The sequence below is a fragment of the Tursiops truncatus genome, chromosome 2, assembly GCF_011762595.2.
Source record: "Tursiops truncatus isolate mTurTru1 chromosome 2, mTurTru1.mat.Y, whole genome shotgun sequence".
Classification (NCBI taxonomy): domain Eukaryota; kingdom Metazoa; phylum Chordata; class Mammalia; order Artiodactyla; family Delphinidae; genus Tursiops; species Tursiops truncatus.
The window spans coordinates 117,216,033-117,243,862 of NC_047035.1; the positions used below are offsets into that span (position 1 = coordinate 117,216,033).

At 38.4% G+C, this 27,830-nt stretch overlaps 1 protein-coding gene across 24 annotated transcripts in view; it reads left to right on the plus strand.

Moving 5' to 3' along the window:
- PEAK1 (pseudopodium enriched atypical kinase 1) overlaps window positions 1-27,830 on the plus strand; it is a 293,418-nt gene that overhangs the window by 212,203 nt on the left and 53,385 nt on the right. For all 24 annotated transcript variants that reach the window (XM_073801286.1, XM_073801289.1, XM_073801288.1 and 21 more), the window contains one exon: window positions 22,977-26,230. In XM_073801286.1, the coding sequence (XP_073657387.1) occupies window positions 23,091-26,230 (3,140 nt within the window). In that variant the 5' untranslated portion in view covers window positions 22,977-23,090. The remainder of the gene's footprint in view (window positions 1-22,976; window positions 26,231-27,830) is intronic.

Here is a 27,830-nt window from a genome sequence, read left to right on the forward strand (position 1 = left end):
CATTCTGTGGATTTTGACAAATGTATAATGACATGTATCTACCATTATACCGCGATTCAGAATAGTTTCACTGCCCTGAAATTCCCCTGTGCTCCACCTATTCATACTTCTCTTCCCCAAAACCCCTGGCAACCACTAATCTTTTTACTGTCTCCATAGTTTTGCCTTTTCCAGAATATCATATACCAGTTGGAATCATATACTAGTATGGAGTGTTTTCAGATGACTATTTTTACTTAGTAATGCACATTTAAGATTCTTACATATCTTCATGGCTTGCCAGCTCATTTATTTCTATCACTGAATAATATTCCATTTTATCAGTGTACCACAGTTTACCCACTCACCTACTGAAGGACGTCTTGGTTGCTTCCAAGTTTTAACAATTATGAATAAAGCCACTATAAACATTTGTGTGCATGTTTTGTATGGACATAAATTTCCAACTCTTTTGGGTAAACACCAAGGAGGATGATTGCTCAACATATGATTTTGAGCATCTTTTCACATACTTATTTGTTATCTGTATATCTTCTTTGGTGAATTATGTATCTTTTCAGATCTTTTGCCCATTTTTTAGTTGGGTTGTTCGTTTTCTTATTGTTATGTTTTAAGAATTCTCTGTATATTTTGGATAGAAGTTCTTTTTTTTTTTTTAATAAGTTTATTTTTGGCCGCGTTGGGTCTTTGTTGCTGCACAGGGGCTTTTCTCTGGTTGCGGCAAGCGGTGGCTACTTTTTGCTGCAGTGCGCGGGCTTCTCATTGGGTGGCTTCTCTTGTTGCGGAGCATGGGCTCTAGGCGTGTGGGCGTCAGTAGTTGCAGCACGCTGACTCAGTAGTTGTGGCTCCGGGCTCTAGAGTGCAGGCTCAGTAGTCGTGGCGCACGGGCTTAGTTGCTCCGCGACATGTGGGATCTTCCCAGACCAGGGCTCAAACCCGTGTCCCCTGCATTGGCAGGCAGATTCTTAACCATTGCACCACCAGGGAAGCCCCAGCAGTTCTTTTTCAGATCTATCTTTTGCAAATATTTTCTCCCATTATGTGGCTCATCTTCTCATTCTCTTGACATTGTCTTTCACTGAACAGATGTTTTTAATTTAATGAAGTCCAATTTATCAATTCTTACTTTCATGGATCGTGCCTTTGGTATAATATCTAAAAAGTCATTGCTAAACCCAAGGTCATCTAGAGTTTTCCTGTGTTACCTTTTAGGAATTTTATAGTGATGCATTTTCATTTAAGTCTTTTCATTTAAGTCCATTTTGAGTTAATTTTTGTAAAGGGTATAATGTTTTGTGTAGATTCCCTCCCTCCCTCCCTTCCTTCCATTCTTTCTTTTCCTTCCTTCCTTCTTTCCTTCCTTCCTTCCGTCCTTCTTTCCTTCCTTCCTTCCTTCCTTCCTTCCTTTCTTCTCTTTCTTTCATATAGATTTCTAGTTGTTCCAATATTATTTGTGGAAATGACTGTATTTTCTCCATTGAATTGCATTTGCTCCTTTGTCAAAAATCAATTTACTATATTTGTATGGATCTATTTCTGGACTCTCTTTTGTGTTCCACTGATTCATTTGTCTGTTCTTTCACCAATACCACACTGTCTTGATTATTGTAGCTTTATAGTTAGTGTTAAAGATGGGTAGTGTCAGTCCTCCAGTTTTCTTCTTCTTCAAAATTGTGTTGGCTCTTCTGAGTTGTGCTCTTGATTTTAATTCCATAGACTATGTTATGTAGCTCTGGAATAAAACTTCATCATGGTATTCTACCTTAGCTACATGTCCAAAGAGCAGTATAAATTATTTTTCCATATAATACTATTTTTCCCAGATTTTTATCATCCCCATATTTTGTATATACTCTAAAACCTGCTACTCAAAGAATGATCTGTGTCTCCAGACCTACTAAATCAGAATCTGACTTTTACAAGACACTCAGGTGCTTTGTAGGCACCTTAAAGTTTAAGAAGCCCTACTATAAAAAACAAGTTTTATCTAACCATGAATATGGCATAGTAACTTCACGTTTTACAATTTGAAAGTCCCCTCACAATTTGAAGACCACATTCAGGATGTGGAAGTTTTGTTTTTTTTTTCCTTCATTTATGTTGAGTCTGTTCATTTCAGATCTACCAATCAGACAATTAAAACACAAGAGATAAACTAACATTTTAAATATTGTCTTTTCATTGTTTTGGTGTATATCATCTGGGAAAAGCTAATTCAGTCTGTCTCTACATTAATATATTGATGGCGCCTTTCCAAGGAATTCCAGGCACCTTGGAGGTAGCTTGCCATGTAGCCAGAGGCATAAATGTTACTACAGAGTTGTGTCTTAAAGACAGAGGCAGAAGTAGAATCCCCAACCCAGTGTTAGATGTCAGACTTAGACCATACCAGCTCCCTTTGTGCATCTGACTCATCTGCTTTTTGTCAAACTCGGTGTTTACTTTAGACTCTTATATTGTTCCAAATCAAGTTAAGCTTTAATATTAATGCAGTCTTCTAGTTAGAGCTACCTGTAAAATGAAAGTGGGTGCTGTGCCTTTTATCAGATAGTTTCACAGTAAGCTATTCATACCCTCTATGTTCAAGAAGCGTTGTGTTTTCTGCCTTTCTGTCTGGATTTGTGGGGTAATTGTGCTCTTCATAATTTAACAATAGATTATTTTTTTGAGTTGTCCAAAAGTCGTCTCAGTCTACCTAGGTTAGTATAAATCATTGCTTTCTCTCCAGTTAGGCAGAGTTCCATTTTTCTAACATGTTTCCTAAGTATTTGGGCTAGGAATTGTGATTGGTTTTGATATCTTGTCTTCTTGAGTTTTGTCTTGTCTCAGAACACAGAACTCTTAAGAAGAACTTGTTTGTCTGCTGAACACTCTACCAAAATATCCTCTTATTTAAGGGGGAAAAAGGTAGAACCAAAATTTGAAAAATAATAGAAATTACCAAAATTATTAATTAAAATAATAGAAAAAAATTAATTATTGAAGCATTGCACAAAAACCTCTTGATGAAAATGATCATGTTATTTTGGACTTTTAATTGTGTCTAAATTAATTAAATTCTGCTTGAATAATTAATTATTTCTACCCCTCATTTTTAGGCAAGAGCCCAGGGAAAGTAATAAAATTTAAATTACCTTTGCCATTAGGGAGGCTTTTCTAGTCTATAACTATAAATTTTGTTGCTTCTCTTATTGGTTTACCCTCCCCTAAGAATTCTTTTGGGTAATACTCTGATTTTAAGCAATAACCATTGCCCTTTATCATAAACAAGCACAGATTTCTCAAAATCCTGTCTTCTAGGCTTATTTTGTAAGGTAAAGTATATTGTCTTTAATTTTAAAGGTATGCCCCAAGATCACATTTTCTACCATAATCTCAAAATTCTCCAAATGTATTCATATTTAGACTTCTGTTCAGTTAGGTTTCCCTTCGGGTTGATTTTTTAATGAGCAAACAGAAATTTGCCCTACTATTTGTTATTATTTGGGGAGGGAACTAACATTTGTCAGTGCCTGCTGTGCACCACATGACATACGTGTTTCACAATACCCCTTTCTTCTCCAAAGTCTAGGTTTTGTCTGTGCTTTGCTGCTTCCTTACTTAATCAGCCGCTCGGTTTTTAGTGCCATCAGCAAATCAGAAACTAGTCTCTCTCTGTACATCTACAAAGATTTGGGGAATTTGCTACCATTAGAATATATTTGGAATTGTAATGATCCAAGACGATATAAAATGGAAGAGTGTTATATAAGTAAGAGAAGCTAAGAAAACAAACAGCTTCTAGGAGTTCTTTCTCTAACAAAAATTGTACCTAGTATAATTTTGAGACCTACCAGTAGATTATACCTTTCTCTTCAATGCTAACAATATTTAAAGAAAATCAGAGCATGGTAACCTGTCATGCAGGGTTTCCACTTGCACTGTTTTATTCCCTGACCTAGCAAAGCTAAGGCTTTCACTGCCATACAGACAAATTGAGGGAAAAGGGAGTTGGATCAAGAGCTTCCTTTGACCTATCCCTCACCTGTTTGTCCACTTAACAAATGACCTTCATAAGCTTATAAAATCTTCTCTTTAGTAGAAAAATGGTAGACCCAATATTTAGCTGACTCTTGCCTACAAAGGTCAAATAGTTTATGGAGGAATAGCAGGGCTCACAGGCTGCTTAGCATGAAATATTGAGTGATCTAGAGGGAATTGCAAGAGTGATGGTATTGCTGCTGCAAATAATTGCAGGAGGCACTTGTGAGTATTGCACAGTAAATCTGCACCTTCCATGAGCACTCATTTAAGGGGAGGCTTCCTCCGGATGGAGCGTTGGCAACACATGTCTAATAGGTGCATTCATTTTAATATGCTCATTCATTGAATAGGCCTGATGAATTAGTACATGTCACCATCTGGTACTTAGTGAGACTATTCATTTTTAAAATGTTGAAATTATAGGGAATGGTGCACACCAATTAAAATCCTTTTAACTGGATTGTGTTGGTATAAAGTATATGTGTAGGAGGACTTCATTGGAATTCAGCATGCATCTAAGGGTATACACATCAGCTTGAAATCAATTACAACAAAGGAAGTCAAGAGAGGGGAAATTCAAGAAGAACTGTCTGTCCTTTTTCTGAATGTGTCTGCTCATATATTGGGCTTTCTCTTTGTGTTCCTATTCTTCCTGGCACACACTTTTCTTAATTGTCCTCCCACCTTTTCTTTATTTTGTGTTCCCTTTCTTTCTCTCTCACCCTCCATTTTTATCTGCCTTTTTTCAATGTTGTTGTTCCCCATTTCCTTATCTCTTCCCCACCCCATCATTCTTCAATCACCCATTAAAAACAGAAGTGTTGGATGAATAACTATGTAGTGATTCAGTAAAACATTAGCTCTCTGTGTCCTAGAACTACAATGAGTTCTAGTTGGCCAAATTTTTCTGGGTAACTGTTAGTTTGAGCTCTTTAAGCATTAAAGTGTTTTTAGTTAGAATAATCATTTGGTGCTTATGTGACCTATATTTTTTTAAAAATACAGACTAAGATTTGGGGTGCTTTTCCTTCATTCTGTCTGTCTTTGTTTATCTCCAAGTTTGCTATAATGGGTATTTATTTTATAATTGGATAAATAAACCTTTAAATAACAAAACCATTTGTATAAAAGTCTTTCTAAAATACATCTCAAACTTCTGCTGTTTTCTTCCCTTCTTAAATTCAGGATACCAAACATAGTTTAACATTTTCTTGATATCTTGCTGTAATTAATATCAGTGTCAATCACAGTGCTATTCTGGAAAATAGAGTGATGCCCCTAAAAGATATAGGGCTATTTGCCCCACACTGAAATTCTTTTTGAGTTCTTAAGGATTTTTTTTGTATTTTTTTCCTCCCCCTTTGCTGTCAGGTAGTCACTTGTCACTTGCCGTTTCTGTCTGAATTCTTCTGTCCCTTTCTAAGTTATTTTGACCTCTGAAACCAGATAATAAAGCATCATTTATTCATCTGTTCAAGAAATATAAAGTACCAAAACTAATGTCTCCTGTCTTTAAGGAGCTAAGACTAGTGAGTGTGAGAGAGAAAGTTGTATACAAATAGGCATAAATACCACATAATGGGAAATTTGAGGAGGAAGCAGTTAATTCTAAGAAGATGATCCGTAACTTCACAGGGGAGTTGGCATTTGACTGAAGCAGCAAAAGTTTTGTAGAATTTTGAACAGTTGTTATATGGTGGACATGTAGGAGATGATTTTCTTAAAGGGTAAAACAGTATCTGATCACAGAAGAGCATTATACTTTATTCTAAAGAGTTCAAATGTATTGTATTGGCATCTGAGAACCACTAAGGGTTTTATGAAGAAGTAAGTAAAGTGGTAAAGATTTGTATTTTAGAGGAATTAGGAGACGACAAGATACTATCCCAGTGCTTCGGACAAAGAGTGATGAAATCCAGGACTTAAGTTGTACCTAGGGTTGTTAAAGGGAGAGGACAGATTTCAGAGACAGAACCTGGCACTGATTGTATATAGTATGAGGAGGACCAGGACGATCAAGTTGACCCAGCCTGGAAGCCTACCACTGTTGTGATACCATTGATTGTTGTAGTGCCCTGAAAAAGGTGGAGCACATTTTGGAGGAGGGAGAATTAGTTTTGTTTTGAGTGGTCTAGTAGACATTTGGAAGCTGAAGTCTGGAGCTTCAGAGGACCAGGAGTAAGAGGTATAGGTTCTGGGGAGATATTTCACCCTTATATATTTGGGAATAGACAAGGTCACAGAATAGATGGTCAGAAAGAGAGTCTTTCATAAAGGGTGATAGTGGAAGGGGTGTTTGGGCATCTTTTTGAAAGAGCAATGGGGCACACGTATCTCCATTCAAATAAAATAATGCTGTTATCTCAGTGGGTTCATAGTAAAGTAGATAGGGCGTGTACAAGTCAAGGGCAGCGTGAGAGAGTTATAATTCATCGGATTATAAGTAGAGCATTCATTATTAGTTCTGTACAAAAATACCGATTTCAGTTGATCAAGTTAAATTTGTGTGTAAAACAAGAGTAAAGAGTCTATAAATGAGACCTTAAGGCTCTTTCCTACTTTGTCTAGTTTTCAAATATGCCCTGAATAGGTAATCTTGCCAGGTAACTATTTCCATAGGGAGAGTTGTTTCTTATTATATATGAGAAATATTTTTAATTGTTTAAGGTTGTTGAAGGGCTCTTACTACAACTTCATTTCTTTCATTGTTAAATTTGTTTGAATGGGGAATTTCCTGGCAGTCCAGTGGTTAGGACTTGGGCACTTTCACTGCTGTGGGCCCGGAGATTCAATCCCTGGTCAAAAAACTAAGATCCTGCAAGCCACACGGCGCAGCCCAAAAGAAAAAAAAAAAAATTGAATGATTCAAATTGGCATTTTAATACACATTTACATAATTTTGAATTGGTAGTAAATTTTGGAAACAATTTTAAAGATATTTGTGTTATCAAACAGCATGTTCATTGTGTTAAATATGCCTGTGTATCAATGTGTGTACAACTGATCTGTGTACAGGAAAAAGACCTGGAAGGGCAACTAGTAAGATTTTTGGTTTGGGGTTTTATTTGTTTGCATATCTGTATTTTCCAATTGCTTTCATAATATAAGAAATCAAGTTATTTCTCATTTTTTTAAAAAGATAATAGCCAGGAGGCCTAGAGAGTTTGATAACTTGTATAAACTTATATCCAATTAGTAATGGCCTTGAGCCTTGTTCATTTGTGCCTCTGAGGGTTCGATTGATTGGTAGGTTGTTATGATAGGAATGGAAATGCTACCCGATATTTTGGCAACCACAAGGACCAGGAGCCCAGCACCTATTTAGAAATGTCTGGTATCCTACCTGTCACTTTCCATGCAGAGAAGCATTGGCTCTCTGTAGTGGTCCAGTGTTAACAGACCACAGGCAAGTATGTTTACTGATAAGGAGATTAAAGACCCAGCATACTTTTTTTTTTTAAAAAAAGGGCTTCAAGGGCTTCCCTGGTGGCGCAGTGGTTCAGTACGCCTGCCGATGCAGGGGACTCGGGTTCGTGCCCCGGTCTGGGAAGATCCCACATGCCGTGGAGTGGCTAGGCCCGTGAGCCATGGCCGCTGAGCCTGTGCTTCTGGAGCCTGTGCTCCGCAATGGGAGAGGCCACAACAGTGAGAGGCCCGCGTATGCTATGTTGGGTCTTCATTTCTGTGCGAGGGCTTTCTCTAGTTGTGGCAAGCGGGGGCCACTCTTCATCGTGGTGCCCGGGCCTCTCACTATCGCGGCCTCTCTTGTTGCGGAGCACAGGCTCCAGATGAGCAGGCTCAGTAGTTGTGGCACGTTGGCTTAGTTGCTCCGCGGCGTGTGGGATCTTCCCACACCAGGGCTCGAACCCGTGTCCCCTGCATTAGCAGGCAGATTCTCAGCCACTGCGCCACCAGGGAAGCCCCCCAGCATACTTTTGAAGGTAATTTAACTTTCTTCTATCAGACTGTGGTCCTTTTATATATTAGTATCTAATAAACTCCCTGGCGTCCAAGCTTTTGCTGTTTTCTTGAGACCAGCCCTGAGGAAACCTGTTGGCATATGCTCATGCCCATCTGGACAATGTGAATCCTTTGGCCACAGTTGACATCCTTCATGCTCCATCACTGGCTCCATCACTTCAGTTACTCAGCCCAAGTTTTATTTTTCTGACTTTATCTATATTAAAATAAAGGTAACTAGAAAATTGTCACTTTGCCTTTTTCTTTCCTTCCCATATCCATGTCAGTATCCTGGATCTTCTATATTATTCTCATTAAACCATTTGCACTCAAGATTTAGAATCAAGTTTATATAAGAAAATGCAATTAAACTTTTTTTAATGGGAAGAATTTTAATCAAATACTATTTGGTTTTAGACTATGTGTTAAATATTTTCATTCAAACATCAGTTTTCTCATTTTCCACAGTTGAAGTAGTACAATTGTTGCTAACTTAATTGTCCACACTTCTCAGTATGCCTCTGGGAAAACCATTCTGGATCTTCATCTAGGGAGACCCCAGGGTCATCTTAAGTCACTGTCCCTCTCCCCCAGTGTCCTGCTGGTTGATATGTGCTGTCCATTCAGCCTCTCAAATTAACCCCTGCCCATTAATTTCTACTGCCACGCATTAGTTTGGGGCCTTACCTGGTCTGGTATTATAAAAGTTGAACCAACCACATCTTCTTCAACCTTGCCTCTTATCAATGTATCCTTTCCATATCCACCTGAATTCTTAAAGCACAGTAGTATCATATTACCCTATTGCTCAACAACTCCTTCCTGATACAATCTGACAGCATCTCTTGCAAATAATGCAAAACACAAGTCCAAAATGGGATGCTAAAGTTTCTTTGCAAATCAGTTGTTCAGAGCTTGGCATACATTTTCCTGTAGAAAGAATAAATGGTAGATAGGTTTACAAGATAGCTGAAACTTTCAATTAAACCATCCGTGATAATTGAAGCTTGCCAGCATAGTTAACAGGGTTCCCATAGAAATAGCTTTCCACCTGGAATGTCAAGATGGGGTCCAAATATGTGTAGAAGCTATTGGAAGAGGTCATTTCCTTTCCTGCCCTCCACTGGATATAGAGATTTAGTAAAGGAGGAAAGAGCTAATATTTATTAAGTGCTTATTATTCATCAGCCTCTGTTAGGCGTGTTATATAATTTATCGTTTTTGAGATATAATTGACATTTAACATTGTATAAGTTTAAGGTATACAGTGTGTTGATTTGATACATTTATATATTGCAGTATGATTACCACCATAGCATACCATAGCATTAGCTATCACCACTGTCACATCATATAATTATCATTTCTTTTTTGTGGTAGAACATTTAAGATCTAGTCTCTTAGCAACTTTGAAATATGTAATAAATGCAGTATTGTTGACTATAATCACTATGCTCTGCATTAGATATCCAAAACTTATTCATCTAACTGCAAGTTTGTATCTTTTGACCAACATCTCCCTAATTCTCCCACCCTTCAGTCCCTGGTAACCACCATTTTACTCTGTTTCTATGAGATTGACTTTTTTTTAGAGTGTACATATAAGTGATATAGTATTTGTCTTTCTCTGTCTGAATTATCTCACTTAACATAACACCCTCAAGGTCTATCCATGTTGTCACAAATGGCAGGATTCCTTCCTTCTCATGGCTGAATAATATGGCATTGTATATATATACCACATCTTCTTTAGCTATTCATCTGCTGATGGACTCTCAAGTTGTTTCCATTTCTTGGCTATTGTAAATAATGCTGCAGCAAATGTGAGAGTGCAGATGTCTTTTCAATAACCTGTTTTCATTTCCTTTGGATATATATATACACAGAAGTGGAATTGCTGGATCATATTGCAGTCCTGTTTTTTAATTTTTTGAGGAACCTCCATACTGTTTTCCATAGTGGCCTAACCAATTTACATTCCTTTCAGCAGTGCACAAAAATTCCCTTTTCTCCACATCCTCATCAATACTTTTTATCTCTTGTCTTCTTGATGATAGTCATTCTAACAGGTGTGAGGTGATATCTCATTGTGGTTTTGATTTGCATTTCCTGATGACTAGTGATGTTGAGCATCTTTTCATATACCATTTGGATGTCTTCTTTGGAAAAATATCTGTTCAGTTCTTCTGCCCATTTTTAAGTCATATTTTTGTCTTTTTATTATTGAGTTGTTTGAGTTATTTATATATTTGGATATTAGCCCCTTATCCAGTATATGGTTTGCAAATATTTTCTCCCATTCCATAGGTTCCCTTTTCATTTTGTTGATTGTTTCTTTTGCTGTGCAAAAGCTTTTTAGTGTAATGTAGTTCCATTTGTCAATTTTTGCTTTTGTTGCTTTACCTTTGATGTATATCCAAAAGATCATTGCCAAAACCAGTGTCAAGGAGCTTTTTCCCTATGTTTTCTTCTAGAAGTTTAACAGTTTCAGGTCTTATGTTTAACTCTTCAGCCCATTTTGAATGGTTTTTGTGTGTGTTCTAAGATAGGGGTCCAGTTTCATTCTTTTGCATGTGGCTGTCCAGTTTTCCCAACACCATTTATTGAAGAGACTCTCCTTTCTCCACTGTATTATTCTTGGCTCCTTTGTCATAAACTAGTTGGCTATATATGCATGGGTTTAATTCTGGGCTCTCTGTTCCATTTGTTTGTATGTCTAGTTTTATGCCAGTACCATACTGTTTTAGTTACTATAGCTTTGCAGTATACTTTGAGATCAGAACGTGTGAAGCCTCTGCCTTTTTCTTTCTCAGAATTGCTTTGACTATTCAGGGTCTTTTGTGGTTCCATACAAATTTTAGGGTTTGTTTTTTCTATTTCTATGAAAAATGCTATTAAAATTTAAACAGCATATGATATGATCTCATATATAGACAATCCTAAAGACTCAACCAAAAACACTTGAAACTAATCAATGAATTCAGTAAAGTTTTGAGATATAAAATCAATGTACAGAAATCAGTTGTGATTCTACACACTAACAATGAAATATCTGAAAAATAAATAAAGCAATCCCATTTACAATAGTATCAAAGACAATAAAATACTTAGGAATAAATTTAACCAAGGAAGTGAAAGATCTGTACAATGAAAACAAGATTTTGTTGCAAGAAATTGAAGAAGACACAAATGGAAAGATATTCTGTGTTTGTGGATTAGAAGAATTAATATTGTTAAAATGTCCTTACTACCCAAAGCTATCTGTAGAATCAATTCAATCCCAATATATGTTATCTTAATTCATTTTAACAACAGCTCTGTGGGGTAGATGATTATTATACTCCTTTAACATATGCTTAGCAAATTAATAATGTAAATGAGAATACAAGAGGAATGCTTACCTGACATAAGAGAATATTGTTTTTAAGCACTGCTTTTCAAACTTTAGTAATTTATAGGCTGCTTTTAATTGATTTTAAAACTGCAGTCTTTTAGTATTGATGTACATTATTTTTATTTTACTTAAATATGAACAAACATAAAATTAGGTATAAATTCTTTATGCTTATATTTCTCATTTAGCTATAAAGTGAAACAAATTTAAAAGTTAAGTAGAAAAAAAAGCCTATAAAACTAATAAAATTCAAATTAACAACATTATTTTTATATGATACATGATGTTTTGCTGAAACAATTGCAGCTCACAATATGAATATGGAACTGCCTACAGCCCCACAGTCTTCTTGGCAGTTTTCATTACCTTTGGCTCTCTTCTTCTGCCACACTTCTTTCTAGGATATTGAAAATCCAAGATTGTTACAGTGTACCAATGATGTCATTTTGGTCTTTACTTAGTGGGACTGTGTCATTTACATATTAAGTGAGCCTCCTTTTCTCATTATTCCGTACAATTAAAGCAGTGTGCTTGATACCAGCTCAGATTAGAAAAACAAATAAATGTATATGTACCTTTGTAATAATGTTACAAATCATGTTGCTGTGCTTAGTTAATAAGTGGCCATTGCAATACTCTATCATATGTTTACATTAATTTATTTTATATTGTAAACTTTGCTTTCAGTTCAATATGAGAACTGTTTTGGAGAACTCATAGACCCTTGAAAATACATCCTGGATCCCAGGTGGAAAGATACTCTTAATGTATTTTAAGCCATTATTTATTTATAACCATTATAAAAATAATTCTTATACATTTATTAGAAAAGTCCTCCAGATACCTCAACCAGGAAAGACTGTTATACTGTTGATAACTTATTATGGTATCTCTTTGAAAGCAATAAATTCATATTCCTTTAAAGTACTATATAATTCAGACTTTCAATAATTTAGAAGTACTTTTTCCCTTTAAAAGTCTAAGTTATAAATGTCTTACAGAATGTATTGTTCACTCTGTTCTGTAACTGGGGAAGGTAAATTTTAGTTTGACTGGAAAAATAATGCCTCCTACCAAATGTACAAGTCATGCAGGACAATAAAGCCTCCAGAAATGGTGAAGAGTGGTAACAAAGGATGTTATTACTTCCTCTGATTATGTTGCTGTAAACATTCAAGTGGAATTTCTCTCAAAATAATCAGCTGTTTCTTATTACTTCTTTTTCCTTCCCAACCTCTTCCTCCTCTCCTTTTCTACTTTCTCTTACCTTTGAATCTTTCACTGCCCTCATTTCCCCTCTTGCTTATTCCCTTCTTTCAAACCAGAGATCACCTATCTTTTCACATCTCAATTAGCCTACAGTCCGGCTTTATTCACTTGACAGTTGATGTCGGTGAAGAAGAACACAGCAAAGCAACTTCTAGCAGCATCTCACCATTCGCTCTCAACCAGCAACTTCATAGGCCCTTCCAAATAAGGGTGGCTCCTGACTCAGGCTGGGCTGGATGAAAGATCATACCTAATTTGCCTCAGAATATTCACTCCAACACTCTGAAGCAAAAAACAAAACCCTTTGGGGCAGCCCAGCTAGCTGTTTGCCTCTTAGTTTACTCCTAGCTTGCTCTGCAATGAGTACATGGACCCTGCCACCTCAGAGGTGAGCAGGGGAAGGTATGATTGTGCTTGCTTCTAACATTTCTTTGTTCAAGATGGAATTCCACTATTGGAAGCAGTGCTGCTGCTGCTGCTGAGTGGACTGCTTTTCAGGTACCACCATGCTTACATCTAAAGCAGCCTCCAGATGCCATGGGTAGCTAAACTCTACCATTTATGTGTACATGCGTTCATCCATTCTGGCTCTGCCATGTTAGCTACGTGATCTTGGGTATGTCTCAGTTTCTTCATCAGTAAGGTGAGGCTAATAATAGTATGTACATCATAGGGTTTTGTGAGAATTAACAGTTTTCATGGGTAAAGAGCTTTAAATGGTGCCTGGCATTTAGTAGTAAATGTTAGCTAAAATTATTATTATTCAGGAAGCACTTATTTAGTATCTAGTATATTCCAAGCAATCCAAAAGATATAGAGATCAAAAAGGCACAACCTGCCTTCTAGGGACTTACATAATACAACATGGTCTTATAATAAAGGTATTTAGGGAGTTAGGTAAAGCTTCATCACAGGTAAATTTTGAACTGGGTCTCGAAGGGTAAACAGGGTGTTGCCAAATGGAACAGCATTAGAGAATATACATTCCAAGCAGAGGGAATCGTTTGTGAGCATATTAAAACTGTAAAAGACTATGGAGTGCTTGGCTGTCATTAGATAACATTTTAAATTGCTCTCTGATGTATGCCTTCTTAAGTAGGGGTCTGAGGTGGGTTCAGTGAACATTTTGGAACTTATAATCTTACAACTAGCTGTTACCTAGTTTATAATAATGATGATGATTATTATTATTTAACTGGTTCATCAAAGAGTTTGAACTTAAAGATGAGTTGGGACCTTAGCAGTGCCTCTTTACAGTGGAGCATCTGCTATTTCACAATTCTTATCCTGAGATGACTACCATGTGACAGGAACAATAAATTGTTAGAAAAAATTTGTGGTTAGAACAACTGGAAGTGGATGGGCTTCCTCCTTTCAACAGAGCTTTGGTTAAGTTTTCTAAATTAAGCAGGTTTTACCTTGGTTTCTTCTTTAGACAGAAACCTTAGGTCTTAAGATCTTACCTATTCTTGTCATAGCAAAGAGCTGTGATTTTTTTTTTTTTTTTTTTTGGTCAGATCTCAAATTAAGAAGGTTCCTTTTACTCATGGAATTTCCATTTGTGCACCAAATTAAAGCTGTGTTTTATCTCCTACAAAGCCTTTTCCTGCAGCTTTGCTTTCACTTCCTCTCCCCACCCTTTTAGTCATATACTGAAGGGTTTGGCAGCTGGTTGAGGTATCGGGTCAGCATTTTTCTCTGTGGAAGGAGGAAAGGTTAGAAACAGTGACATGGGCGTACTTGTCACATTTTCCTTTCCTTTTTTTATTTAAGTGACCTACTTCCTCCATTACAGAAGCCTAATGAGAACCTTGGCGTGTACATTTTACTTTAGTAGCCAGGAGATGAACTATAGTAATGTGCCGGATGACATATGGGCGATAGTTTCTCAGTGAAGAGTATCCTTAAAAGCCCCTGTACAACAGCGAGGATGCTTGATTTTGCCTCTTTGGTGATGTGACAGATTTTATGAAGAGAGATAATGGACTCTGGGAGTCACAGGATTGGGGAAGGAGCTGAGCAGTCCATTCCCCATCCTCGCTTATTAACAGATTCTCCTTGGGTGCCTTTAGGAAATGCTCCATATATGGTATTTAATATACCACCTACCCACTCTCACCTTCTTCACTGACTTGAAAATTGCAGCTAGCTTGAGGAGTCTATTCAAGATTGAAATCCTGTGTGGATTTGGTTGTTTTGTATCAAATCTGCTTGAAACTGTTAGACTAGAAGCAAACTAATTATGTCATTGTCCGTATAGCAATAGAGAGAGTAAAAAACAGTAATAGATTCTTAAAAAGCTGTCATGACTGGAAGTGAAATTAGGCTACTCTTGAATAGCTTCATCTATAGCCCGAAGGGCTTTGGTCTTGAAAACTGTCAAATATGAAGTCAGATTTTAGATCATGGAATCCTAGCTAGCTCCTCGGGGCAGCTTCAGCCATTAAACTCTCCCATCGACCATTTCATCTGCAGGATTTGCTTTGAGATTATAAGGAATGTGGAGGCAAATGAGTTTTTTCTTATCAAACATTCCATTTTGATGCTCCATAGCAGACCTCTTTTGGCAAATAAATAGAAGACACCAGGGTAGACTGTCAAAAATCCTTGCTTAAGTGCCTCAGGAGGCACATTTTTTATTTCTCAAGCATAACTTTGGTGGCTAGCGTTTCCTATTTTGGAGGTGTCAGTGTTGAGCAGGCAAAGCTGCTAGTTATTGATTGCCATTGAAGTCATTTTACAAAGGCAGTAAGGCCCAAGGATTGCTCTTTGGACAGAGCTACAACTGGTATAGCTTCTCTTTCTAAGAGCCTGTTATAAGTTAAAATAGTTTTGACAGTATCTTTAAGTGCACATCTTTGTCTCCAAACATAATTAGTATTGAAAAATGAAACCCTCATAGTTAAGGCTTTGTGGCTTAGACAGCAGCCCCATCTGGTGCTTGCTAAAGCTGTTTGCTTGGTTCATCTCTTGGTTTTATAACAGCATGAATACAGATGTACACAGAACTTAGAATGTCAAATCCAAGGTCTCAGTTTTATTGATGGCTTTCTACTGCACACAGCACTGACATAAGCTAATTGTGTTCCCGGTGAATCTTATTTGTCTGTCCTGTTGGTAATGTGATAGCTGCTTATCAATTCAACAGCATCTCTTGACTGAATTAATTTACTTGCACTCAAAGTGGAGAATTATTTTTACTATTTATCTACCAGTCTTGGAAAAAGAAAATATACTGGACTACTTATAAAGAGAAAATTTAGTCCCTCTCTTATCATCGGTGGGTTTTAACTTGGTTAACAAGATATTAGGCCAGGACGCCGTATTCTTTGTCGTCAGTACCACATAGACAGGATTTTTTTTTTTTTTTTTAAAGATTCTTGGTGACTGACAGGAACTTCCTCAAACTGTTAATAGAAGTTACTTCAGAATAACAGGATTATGCATGATTTCATTTTCTTTATGCTTTTCTGAGTTTTCACAGTGAGCGTATATAAGAAAAGAAAAAATATCTTATATAACAACAAAAAAAAGTAATTTAAAAATAAAACATATTGTAGGTAGCTGTAGCCTTGAGTTGCTGTTCTCAGTCTTTCTCATTCACTTATGTGGCCTATTCTGGGCTTCAGTTTCCCTTGTCCATAAAACAGAAGTATTGAACTAGGGGCCTGCTCAGTTTTAACATTCTAAGGTTTGTAATTATCTACTGCTTTTTTTTCTGTCTTTTCAGCCTCTCCCACTCCCGTGTCTTTTTCCAGTATTTGTAGTCAACATGATCTAGTTTCTGCCATCTTAAAATAAGGAAATCCTTTCTGGACCCCCTCCTCCATACTCCCAGCTCTTTCTTTCTTCCACCTCCCACTTAAACTTTTCCAAAAAGTTATCTAAAATTACTCTATCTCTTCCCTCTTCAACTCACTGCAGTCTGCTTTCCATCCCCACCACCGCACCAAAATACTCTGTGCTGAGATCACCAGTGAGCTCACGTTGCCAAGTTCAGTGGGCACATTTAAGTCCTCATTCTCTGTTACCTCTCAGCAGCATTTGAAGTCTTCTGCTCCCCCCCCAGCCCCTCCCCGCTACAATGAAATCTCATCCGGCTTCTATATCATCACACTTACGGCTGTTATTTTTGAGTTTTCTTTGGGGGTTATCCTCTTCTCCCGGGTTCACCCACCAAGGCTACCTCCCCAGCTCACTCTAATTTCTTTTTGGCCTAGAGATTCCTATACTAGTAGTTCCCAAACAGACAAGAACAGCAGAATTCCCTTCTGTGTTTCAAACTTCTAAATTCAGCTACTTGCTGTATAGTATGCAGGCTAACAAAATACGGACTCACAATCTTCCCTCCAAAAGTTACACATCCTCCAATATTGTCTGTCTCAATAAATGGCCCCACAAATCATTTGAATACATAAACCCAAAACCTCAAGATCCAAAATCCAGTGTTTCATTCATATACCTTTATCTGCCTTCCCTGAAGCTACATCCTAATCCAGATCCTTATCATATCTCATTTTGTCCACAACAGCCCTTTAAACAGTCTCCTGGCCTCCTGTACTGTTCTCCCCCCAGTGCATTCTCTATAGAGCAACCAGAACTGCCTTTTATTTTTTTAAGTCAGATTTATTGAGGTTTGATTTATATACAGTAAAACACCTTTTTTTTAACTGTCCAATTCTATGAGTTTTGACAAATGCATGCAGGCATATAACCACCACACAACATTTGGGTTGTTTCCAGTTTTTGCCTGTCAACCTTTGTGTACAGTGTTTAGTGTAAACACAATTTTTCATACCTAGGAATGTGATCGCTGGGTTACATGGAAAGTTTATGTTTAACTTCATAAGAAACTGCCAAACTGTTTTCTAAAGTGGCTGGACCATTAGCATTCCCACCAGCACTATGTGGGAATCTCATTTGCTCCACATCCTCCCTAGCCCCAGCTTTTGGTTTTGTTTTAATTTATTTTAATCATTCTGATAGATGTATGGTGGTACTCATTGTAGTTTTAATTTGTATTTCCGTACAACTAATGATATTCTGGTGTTTATATACAATCCATTAACCTTTGGTGGAATATCTGCTCAAATCTTTTGCCTATTTATTTTTATCGGATTTGTTTTGTTGAATTTTGAAAGTTCTTTGTATATTCTGGATACAAAGTTCTTTGTCAGATACGTATTTTGCAAAAAATTTCTCATCTGTGGCTTGTCTTTTCATTCTCTTACCATCAGTACCTTTGTCAGAACAAACGTTTTTTTTTTTTTTTTAATATATCAGTAAAGTTTATTTCTTTTATAAGAGGGAAGAAAAATACAGGAGGAAAAAAGTCAACAGCTGTGAATTGAATTCTTTTTTTTTTAACATCTTTATTGGAGTATAATTGCTTTACAATGGTGTGTTAGTTTCTGCTTTATAACAAAATGAATCAGTTATACATATACAAGAACAGAGGTTTTTAATTTTGATGAAGACCAAGTTATCTGTTTTTTCTTTTATGGATCATGCTTTTCATGTTGTATCTAAGAACTCTCCCTATCCCAGGGTTGCAAAGATTTTCTTCTATGTTTTCTTCCAAAAGTTTTGTAGCTTTACATTTTGTACTTCAATCTGTGATCCCTTTTGAGTTCATTTTTGTGTATGGGGTGTGATGTATGGATCAAGGTTCATTTTTTTGCCTATGGATATCCAGTTTTTCTAGCACATTTGTTGAAAAGTATCCTTTTCACCTATATCAAAAATCAGTTAACTATGTTTGTGAGGCTCTATTTCTGGTCTCTATTCTGTTCTATGTCTATTCTGATCTATATCTGGCGTCAGCAACCTTTTTCTTTAAAGAACCAAATCATAAACATTTTAGGTTTTGCAGGCCAAAGAGCAAAAACCAAGGTATTATATAGGTACTTGTATAACAAGAAAGAAAATAAATTGCCATGAATTTTTTGGACAAAATTCAAAATATAAAAATTGAGTATAGTTTTTTGTAACACAGCTCTACTTAATAAGAAGAATGGAATTCTTTTTTGGGGACAGGGATAGTTTGTGCTAAGATCACCAATGATTAATTTTGCTTAATTTGGGTTCAGAGTTAGTGCTTCCTGTCATCAAAATTGATTACAGGGCTTCCCTGATGGCGCAGTGGTTGAGAGTCCACCTGCCGATGCAGGGGACACGGGTTCGTGTCCCAGTGCGGGAGGATCCCACATGCCGCGGAGTGGCTGGGCCCGTGAGCCACGGCTGCTGAGCCTGCGCGTCTGGAGCCTGTTCTCCGCAACGGGAGAGGCCACAACAGTGAGAGGCCCGCATACCGCAAAAAAAAAAAAAAACAAAACAAAACTGATTACACATGTTCATCTATTGATTCATATCTGTAATGAAATTTCACATATTTTTATCTTTGAAAATGTTTTTTCGGGACTTTCCGGGTGGCTCAGTGGTTAAGAATCCACCTGAATGCAGGGGACACGGGTTCGATCCCTGGTCCAGGAAGATCCCACATGCCATGGAGCAACTAAGCCAGCGAGCCACAACTACTGAGCCCGTGCACCACAACTACTGAAGCCCACGTGCATAGAACCCATGCTCCGCAACAAGAGAAGCCACTGCAATGAGAAGCCCATGCACCGCAACAAAGAGTAGCCCCCGCTCGCCAAAACTAGAGAAAGCCCGCGCACAGCAGTGAAGACCCAACACAGCCAAAAATAAAAAAATTAATTTAAAAAGAAAATGTCTTTTCACACATGTGATTCATGTAGCAGTGGAAACGCTGCAATTTGTAGAGTGCTGAAAAGCACTGCAAAGTGATGAGAGTGCCACATATTTTGTCGTAACTACTCAGCTCTCCATTGTAGCACAAAAGCCACCAGAGACAATATGCAAACAAATGAGCCTGGCTATGTTCCAATAAAGCTTTATTTATGGGCACTGAAATCTGAGTTTCATATAATTTTCACTTGTCACAAAATATTTAAAAAAAATTTTTTTTCAACCATTTAAAAAACATCTTTAGCTTAGGGACATACGAAAACAGGCAGCAGGCTAGATTTGGGCTATGGGTTGTAGTTTGCGTATCCCATTTCCCCCATCTATGTTTCTGTCCTTTTGCCGATACCACATTATCAGGATTACTGTAGCTAAAAAGTCTTGAAATCAGGTAATATGAGTCCTCCAACTTTGTTCTTTTTTGAAATTGTTTCTGGCTATTTTAGTTTCTTTGCCTTTCCATATATGTTTTAGAATCAGCTTGTTGATTTCTACAGAAAATCCTACTCGGATTTTGGTTAGAATTGCATTGAATCTGCAGAGCAGCTTGGGGAGAATTGACATCTTAACAACATGGAGAGAACTTGATATATTTCTCTATTTAGGTCTTTGATATCTTCAGTCTTTTATAATTTTCTGCATATAGATTTTAGATTTTGCACATGTTTTGTTAGACTTATACCTAAGTATTTCATGTTTTTTGGTCAGAGCTGTCTTCTTTAAATGCCGATTATATCATCTTGTTTCCCCTGTTTAAAACCCTTTGGCGGGTTCCTGCTGTTCTTAGGATAAACTCCATAATCTTTAAAAGCTTACAGAAGGCCCCACATGATCTGGACCCTGCTCTCTTTTTCAACCTAATTTTATGCCATTCTTCTCCTTGCTCAAAATGTTTCAGTCTCAGACTAGCAGGAAATGGTTTTATCAACTAAGGGATATAGCTTTTTGAATATCTGAAAGAGTAAATAAATATTTTCAAACAGACACTTGAAAAATATATTTTTACTTTATTGAAAAAAACCATTCAGTGGTCTCCAGCAAAGAGTGAACTTAGATTTTGGCCGAGTCATTGGGCTCTCTGTGTGGAATTCTTTGATCTTTGTCTGCACTTCATCCACTGAGGCAAAGTGCTCTATGAGTGTTGTTTACAAGGGGCGTAGCTCTGTATATATTAACTAAATAAAATGTTCTTTCCTTCCTTATAAATGTGCTGAAACTTGGGTAAAGGCTGCGTTTCTGACCAAACCAAGGATCCTGTCACTGTCATTGTACAGGAATGAAGTTAAACTTTTCAGCTATTAAAATAGTTCTTACATGTACATGCCTACTGCCAGCTTTATGATAATATCCAAAGTGGAAATGTAAGACTGTAGTGGTGTTCTGTGGGAAGGTCTATAGCTATGTGCCTAAGAGAGAAACGAGAGAGAGAGAGAGAGAGAGGGAGAGAGAGAGAGAGAACCATGAGATTATTTTTTAAAGATAAGCCTCAAAACCAGCACATTTAATGAACCAGTGTTTATCCAGCTCCTTATGCTAGACATACAGAGATGAGTATGATATATCCCAGGCTTAAAGAAGCTCAAAAACTAGTGAGAAAACAGATAATTAAAAATGAAAGTGCTTGTTCATGGAGGTATGTCCAAGTGGCTTCGATGGTACCCAGGAGAAATGAGTGGCCCAGCGACATTTAGAGTATGACAAGACTAGTTGATTTTTAATACATAAGGCTAGAAGGGAGGCAAGGACTATATCATGCAAACCTAAGGGGATTGTATTCCATCCTGTGACTCAGAGGTTCCATTACCTCAATGCACATAGAATTACCTGTAGTAAAAATCAGATTCCTGGACTCTTCCTTTAGAGATTGACTTGGGTGTTTCCCCAGGTGGTTCTTACCTATCTAGCAACCCCTATCTGACGTTTGGGAGCCAATGCATTAGGTAATATTGAACCACAGAATAGTTAAGCTAGGTAATAAGATGATCATATTAGCATTTTAGAAAGGAAAATCTGATAGTAGTACGAAACCATGGAGTCAACCTGAGAATTCATTAAAATGCAAATTCTGATCCAGTAGGTCTGGGATTGGACCTAAGATACTACATTTCTTTTTTTTTCTTTTTTCTGTTTTTCAAATTTTTATTGGAGTATAGTTGATTTACAATGTTGTGTTAGTTTCAGGTGTACAGCAAAGTGATTCAGTTATACATATATTCATTCTTTTTCAGATTCTTTAAGGATCTTGAGGATAAACTGCAAGTCTAAGATAATACATTTCTAACAAGCTTCAAGATGAGGCTGATACTGCTCGTCTGAGAACCATAATTTGAGTAGCAAGGGTAGAGAGGTTGGATTGGAAAGGGGTGAGACTATAGGCATGGAGATCAGTTAACAACCTATTGCAGGAATCTAGGCAAAAGATGGTGGGCATCTGAACTACTAGCAGTGTCTGGTAATGGAAAGGTGTTCCAGTGAAATGTAATAGATAAAATTGGCAAAACTAGGGACTTCCCTGGTGGTCCAGTGGGTAAGACACTGTGCTCCCAATGCATGGGGCCCAGGTTTGATCCCTGGTCGGGGAACTAGATGCCGCAACTAAGAAGTCTGCATGCTGCAACTAAAAAAAGAGCCCACATGCCGCAACGAAGACCTGGCGCAGCCAAAATAAATAAATAAATATATATATATATTTTTTTTTTTTTTTTTTTTGCGGTACGCGGGCCTCTCACTGTTGTGGCCTCTCCCATTGCGGAGCACAGGCTCTGGACGCGCAGGCTCAGCGGCCATGGCTCACGGGCCTAGCCGCTCCACGGCATGTGGGATCTTCCCGGACCGGGGCACGAACCCGTGTCCCCTGCATCGGCAGGCGGACTCTCAACCACTGCGCCACCAGAGAAGCCCTAAATAAATATTTTTACAAAATATAAAAAAATTGGCAAGACTAATTTACAAAAGGATTGAGGATGTGGCGTTAGAAGTGAGGGGAGGGGTGTCAAGAATGGTCTGAAGGTTGAAGCTTAGCTATGTAGGTGGATGATAGTGACAGTAACTGAACTAGGATAAAGACAGAGGAAGAAGGTGGCCTGGAGGGTAGAGGAGGGCTGGTTAGAGTACAAAAGTTCCTTAGAGTTGAGAAAAGAGGTGGACAGAAGATTAGTCCTGAATGCATTGTGTTTGAGGAGTCTATGAGATATCCAAATATAAAGGGTGGGCAGAAGAAGAGGAACCCACAATGGACCAAGAAGCTTCAGGCTGGAGGATAACAGAAAGAACGGTTTCAAAGACATTTCTGGGAGGGGAAGCTCACAGTATCATTGTCACAGAGACATCAAATGAAATGTTGTACTTGGTTCAATGAGAGTGCATAAAATTATGGTTAAAAAACACACATTCCAAAACTGCTCATTAGCCAAAGAGAGTTCATAAAGTGCCCACATTAGTTTATCTCTCAATCTGTTATTTTAAGGAAAAGTTGGAGCCAGTATTTTCAAATTATTCATCATGATAAGCCTCATAGTACCTTTTCCATTCAGATTTTCTTCTTCTCTCCCCCTTCCCCCAACAGATTGATCACACTTACAAGAGCTGCTATGAAACATAGGGGAGGTGAAAACTAACAGATGAAAGTTTTGCCATGCACTGAAAGGAAAGCGTTGTCTGTGAAGTTCTATTTTTAAAAATGTCTGCTTGTAATACCTTTACTGAACACGTTTGGAAACCTGGTGAATGCAAGAACTGCTTTAAACCTAAAAGCTTACATCAGCTCCCCCCAGACCCTGAGAAGGCACCCATCACCCATGGCAATAAAACTAATGCCAATCAGAGTAACAACCACCGAATCAGGAACACCGGAAATTTCCGGCCTCCTGTGGCTAAAAAACCCACTATAGCTGTGAAGCCCACTATGATGGTGGCAGATGGGCAAAGTATGTGTGGTGAGCTTAGTATCCAAGAACACTGTGAGAACAAACCTGTCATCATAGGATGGAACCGAAACAGGATGGCCTTGAATCAGAAACCACTTAATAATAATAATGAAGAGGACATTGAAGGATTTAGCCATGTTCCTAAGCCTTATGGGAATAATGATAGTGCAAAGAAGATATCAAATAACAATAGTGGACTAACTGAGGTGTTAAAGGAGATAGCAGGCTTGGATACCACCCCTCAAATAAAAGGAAATGAAACAAACTCCAGAGAAACATTCTTAGGAAGAATAAATGATTGCTATAAACGATCACTGGAAAGAAAGCTTCCACCAAGTTGCATGATGGGCGGAATAAAGGATACTCAGGGCAAGCATGTTATTCTGAGTGGGAGCACAGAAGTGATCAGTAATGAAGGGGGTCGATTCTGTTACCCAGAGTTTTCTAGTGGCGAAGAGAGTGAGGAAGATGTGCTTTTGAGTAACATGGAGGAGGAGCACGAGAGCTGGGATGAGAGTGATGAAGAACTGCTGGCCATGGAGATTCGCATGAGAGGGCAACCTCGCTTTGCCAACTTTAGGGCAAACACTTTGTCTCCTGTTCGATTCTTTGTGGACAAAAAATGGAATACTGTCCCCCTGCGAAATAAATCTCTGCAAAGAATCTGTGCTGTAGACTATGATGACAGTTATGATGAAATCCTGAATGGTTATGAAGAGAATTCTGTGGTCTCCTATGGACCAGGAAGCATTCAGAGCATAGTGTCGTCTGACTCCACATCCCCAGATTCCTCTTTAACAGAAGAATCACGTTCTGAGACAGCCAGTAGTTTATCCCAGAAGATTTGTAATGTGGGAATAGCTCCTGGTAACCCGGGAGATTCTAAGGACATGAAGGAAAGTGAGCCCAATTATGAAAGCCTCTCTGGTAATAATCAGGAGAAGGACTCAGCACAAGCATCCAAAAGCTCAGTAAAAGTTCCAGAGACGCACAAAGCAGTCCTTGCTCTCCGATTGGAAGAGAAGGATGGCAAGATTGCCGTACAAACTGAGAAGCAAGAAAGTAAAGCCCCTACAGATATTACTGGGCAAGCAGTAACAATAAACCTCGTTCCTGTAGAAGAGCAAGCAAAGCCCTACCGAGTTGTGAATCTGGAACAGCCTTTGTGCAAGCCATATACTGTTGTGGATGTGTCAGCAGCCATGGCCAGTGAGCACCTCGAGGGCCCTATTAAAAGTCCCAAGACGAAAAGCTCATCTTCTACTCCAAACTCTCCAGTGACATCACCCACACTGACATCAGGACAAATAAGTGCCCATTTCCAAAAATCCAGTGCAATCCGCTACCAGGAAGTATGGACTTCCAGTACCAGTCCACGACAAAAGATACCTAAGGTGGAATTAATTAGCGGTGGGACTGGACCAAATGTCCCTCCAAGGAAAAACTGTCACAAATCAGCACCTACTTCACCCACAGCTACAAACATTTCCTCCAAAACCATCCCTGTTAAGTCACCTAATTTGTCTGAAATAAAATTTAATAGTTATAACAATGCCGGTATGCCACCTTTTCCAATTATCATTCACGATGAACCAACTTATGCTCGGAGTTCCAAAAATGCTATCAAAGTTCCCATTGTAATCAATCCAAATGCATATGACAATCTAGCCATTTACAAAAGTTTTCTCGGAACAAGTGGAGAACTTTCAGTGAAGGAAAAAACCACAAGTGTAATAAGCCATACTTATGAAGAGATAGAAACTGAAAGCAAAGTGTCTGATAACACCACTAGCAAAGCCACTGAATGTCCCCAAGCTAAAGGGCTTTTAAACAGCACAGAGCGTAAAAGGGGTTCAGTGGCTCAGAAGGTTCAGGAGTTTAACAGCTGTCTTAACAGAGGTCAGTCCTCACCACAGAGGAGCTACAGTTCCAGCCACAGCTCCCCAGCAAAGCTCCAGAGAACCACTCAAGAACCTGTGGCCCAAACAGAAAGCACTCAGGAGTCTCCGACAGTGAGCAGCAGCAGCGCCAGGGAGAAGGCAAGCACCGTGCTCTCTCAGATCGTGGCTTCGATCCAGCCCCCACAGTCTCCTCCAGAAATGCCTCAGTCTGGCCCTAAAGCTTGCAGTGTGGAAGAGCTTTATGCCATTCCTCCCGACGCCAGTGCTGCTAAGAGTACACCTAAGAGTACACCAGTCCGGCCCAAGTCTCTCTTCACATCCCAGCCCAGCGGTGAGGCTGAAGCACCTCAGACCACGGAAAGTCCTACCACCAAAGTACAGAAAGATCCACTCACAAAGCCAGTCACCACCCCTCCCTCCAAGTTAGTGACTAACCCCCAGAGTGAGCCGCCACCCCCCTTTCCCCCACCACGCTCGACTTCCTCCCCTTACCATGCAAGTAACCTTTTGCAGAGGCATTTCACCAACTGGACCAAGCCAACTAGCCCTACCAGGTCAACGGAAGCTGAATCAGTTTTGCACTCTGAAGGCAGCAGGCGGGCCGCTGATGCAAAACCTAAACGCTGGATATCATTTAAAAGTTTCTTCCGCCGTCGGAAAACAGATGAAGAGGATGACAAAGAGAAAGACCGAGAGAAAGGGAAACTGGTGGGCCTGGACGGCACAGTCATCCACATGCTGCCCCCTCCTCCAGTTCAGCGCCATCACTGGTTCACAGAGGCAAAAGGAGAGTCCAGCGAGAAGCCAGCCATCGTCTTCATGTACAGGTGTGACCCTGCCCAAGGCCAGCTCAGTGTGGATCAGGGCAAAGCCAGGGCAGAGCAGTCAGCAGTCACAGAGAAGGGTAGAGCAGAGGATGGGTTACTACAGGACTCAGAGAAGAAGAAAAGGAGTCATTCTTCTCCATCACAGATTCCTAAGAAAATTCTCAGGTATGTAAAATATACTGGCAGAATGTGGGAATTTTTTTAAACACATTTTCAGTTGCTAAGTTTTTTGCATCTTTAAGATTGTTTGAGAGCCATTTTTGTTTGTAAGTAGCACTCAGTGACCATCATCTATCTTTTCAACTGCATTTCAAGATTAGAATATTATTAAAGTGATCTTATTGCACTGAACAAGGTTTATGGCCCTGGATCTTTAGCTAAAGTAGCCTGCTGCATTCTGATAAATGCAGAGGGGCTTTAAAAGAAAAGCAAATCCATAATACTTTAAGAGCAATAAATAATTTGTTGCTTTGAACTGCTATGATAGTGTGAGGAAGAAACAGGATCAAATGAATAAATGGTGATACTATTCTTTCCTTCACTATAAATGAAATCAAACTCTTAAGCTTTTTTTTTTTTTTGGCTTTCACCAAGGTGTTATCTCTATCTCCATTTTTTTTTTTAAGGGAATATTTGTTTTTTTAATTTCTGTCTCTTTCTGTCCTTATTTCATACGTTGTGGAAAGGTGGGGGAAAGGGCAAGCAGTTTATAGTTTTTTAACATGTAGGTGAAATAAGAGAAGTTGGTTACTGAGATTGAGACCCAGTGATATAATTCTCAATCCAACTAGGCAAATTGTACACCCACACCAGTTCTCTAAGCATCAGTTTTCTTTAATACTTGAATAACTGTTTATTGATCACCTAGCCTGTATAAGGCACATCCCAAATATTTATCTCAAATCCTTGTAACAGCCCTACAAACTGAAAATTAGAGAAATTAGAATTGGCCAGATTCACACAGTTAGTAATTGTCAGAGGGAGAATTCAGACCTTGATCTGTCTCACTGTAAAACTGGTATTCTTCCTATAATGTTGCATTGTTAATGAACATAAAATCAAACAAAATTTTTATATTTTCACTTGTAATCATTCACATAAACATTTATGTTTAGGAAGCCTAAGTTTTTTCTTTCTCATTTGTATTTTAATCAAAATTAATGTACTGCCAATAAAAACAAGGAACTGTTATCCAAGTTTGTATTAACAAATGGGATGATTTCCTTATATCACCTGTATTTCTGTTCTTAGCAAAGATATGCCCTGAGTAGTCCATTCATCTGATTCTGAGTCTTCCTCCCTCTTGATTTACAGTGAGCCTTCTCTACCAGGCCTGGCTTCCTCCCAGCAAAGACAGAAAACTCTGATTCAGAGCAGATTCTCTCACCAGCTTTTCTTTAGAAAAGTGTAAATAAAAATGAACACTTAATGCCTTCACTTTTTCTAGCAAAATGCCAGGAAGTTTTATATATATTCTTTACTAAAATAAGCTTTTTACATACCCCCAACTAGTCAAAATGCTAACAAGTCCCTATTTTCCTTAAATCCATGTAATAACAAAGCAAGTAGAATAGTGGAATATATTTCTGGGTAGAATAGGCTTGTCATTGGTAGTTGAAAGTAGTAGTAATAAAACACATGTATCGCAGGTTGCTGTTTTATACAGAAAAGAAGCAATTTAAACAGCACGTGGTTGGAGTCACCTATGACGGAATGGCAGATAGTTCTTGCAGATCAACAAATGGCTTTACTCCTCATTAAGTAT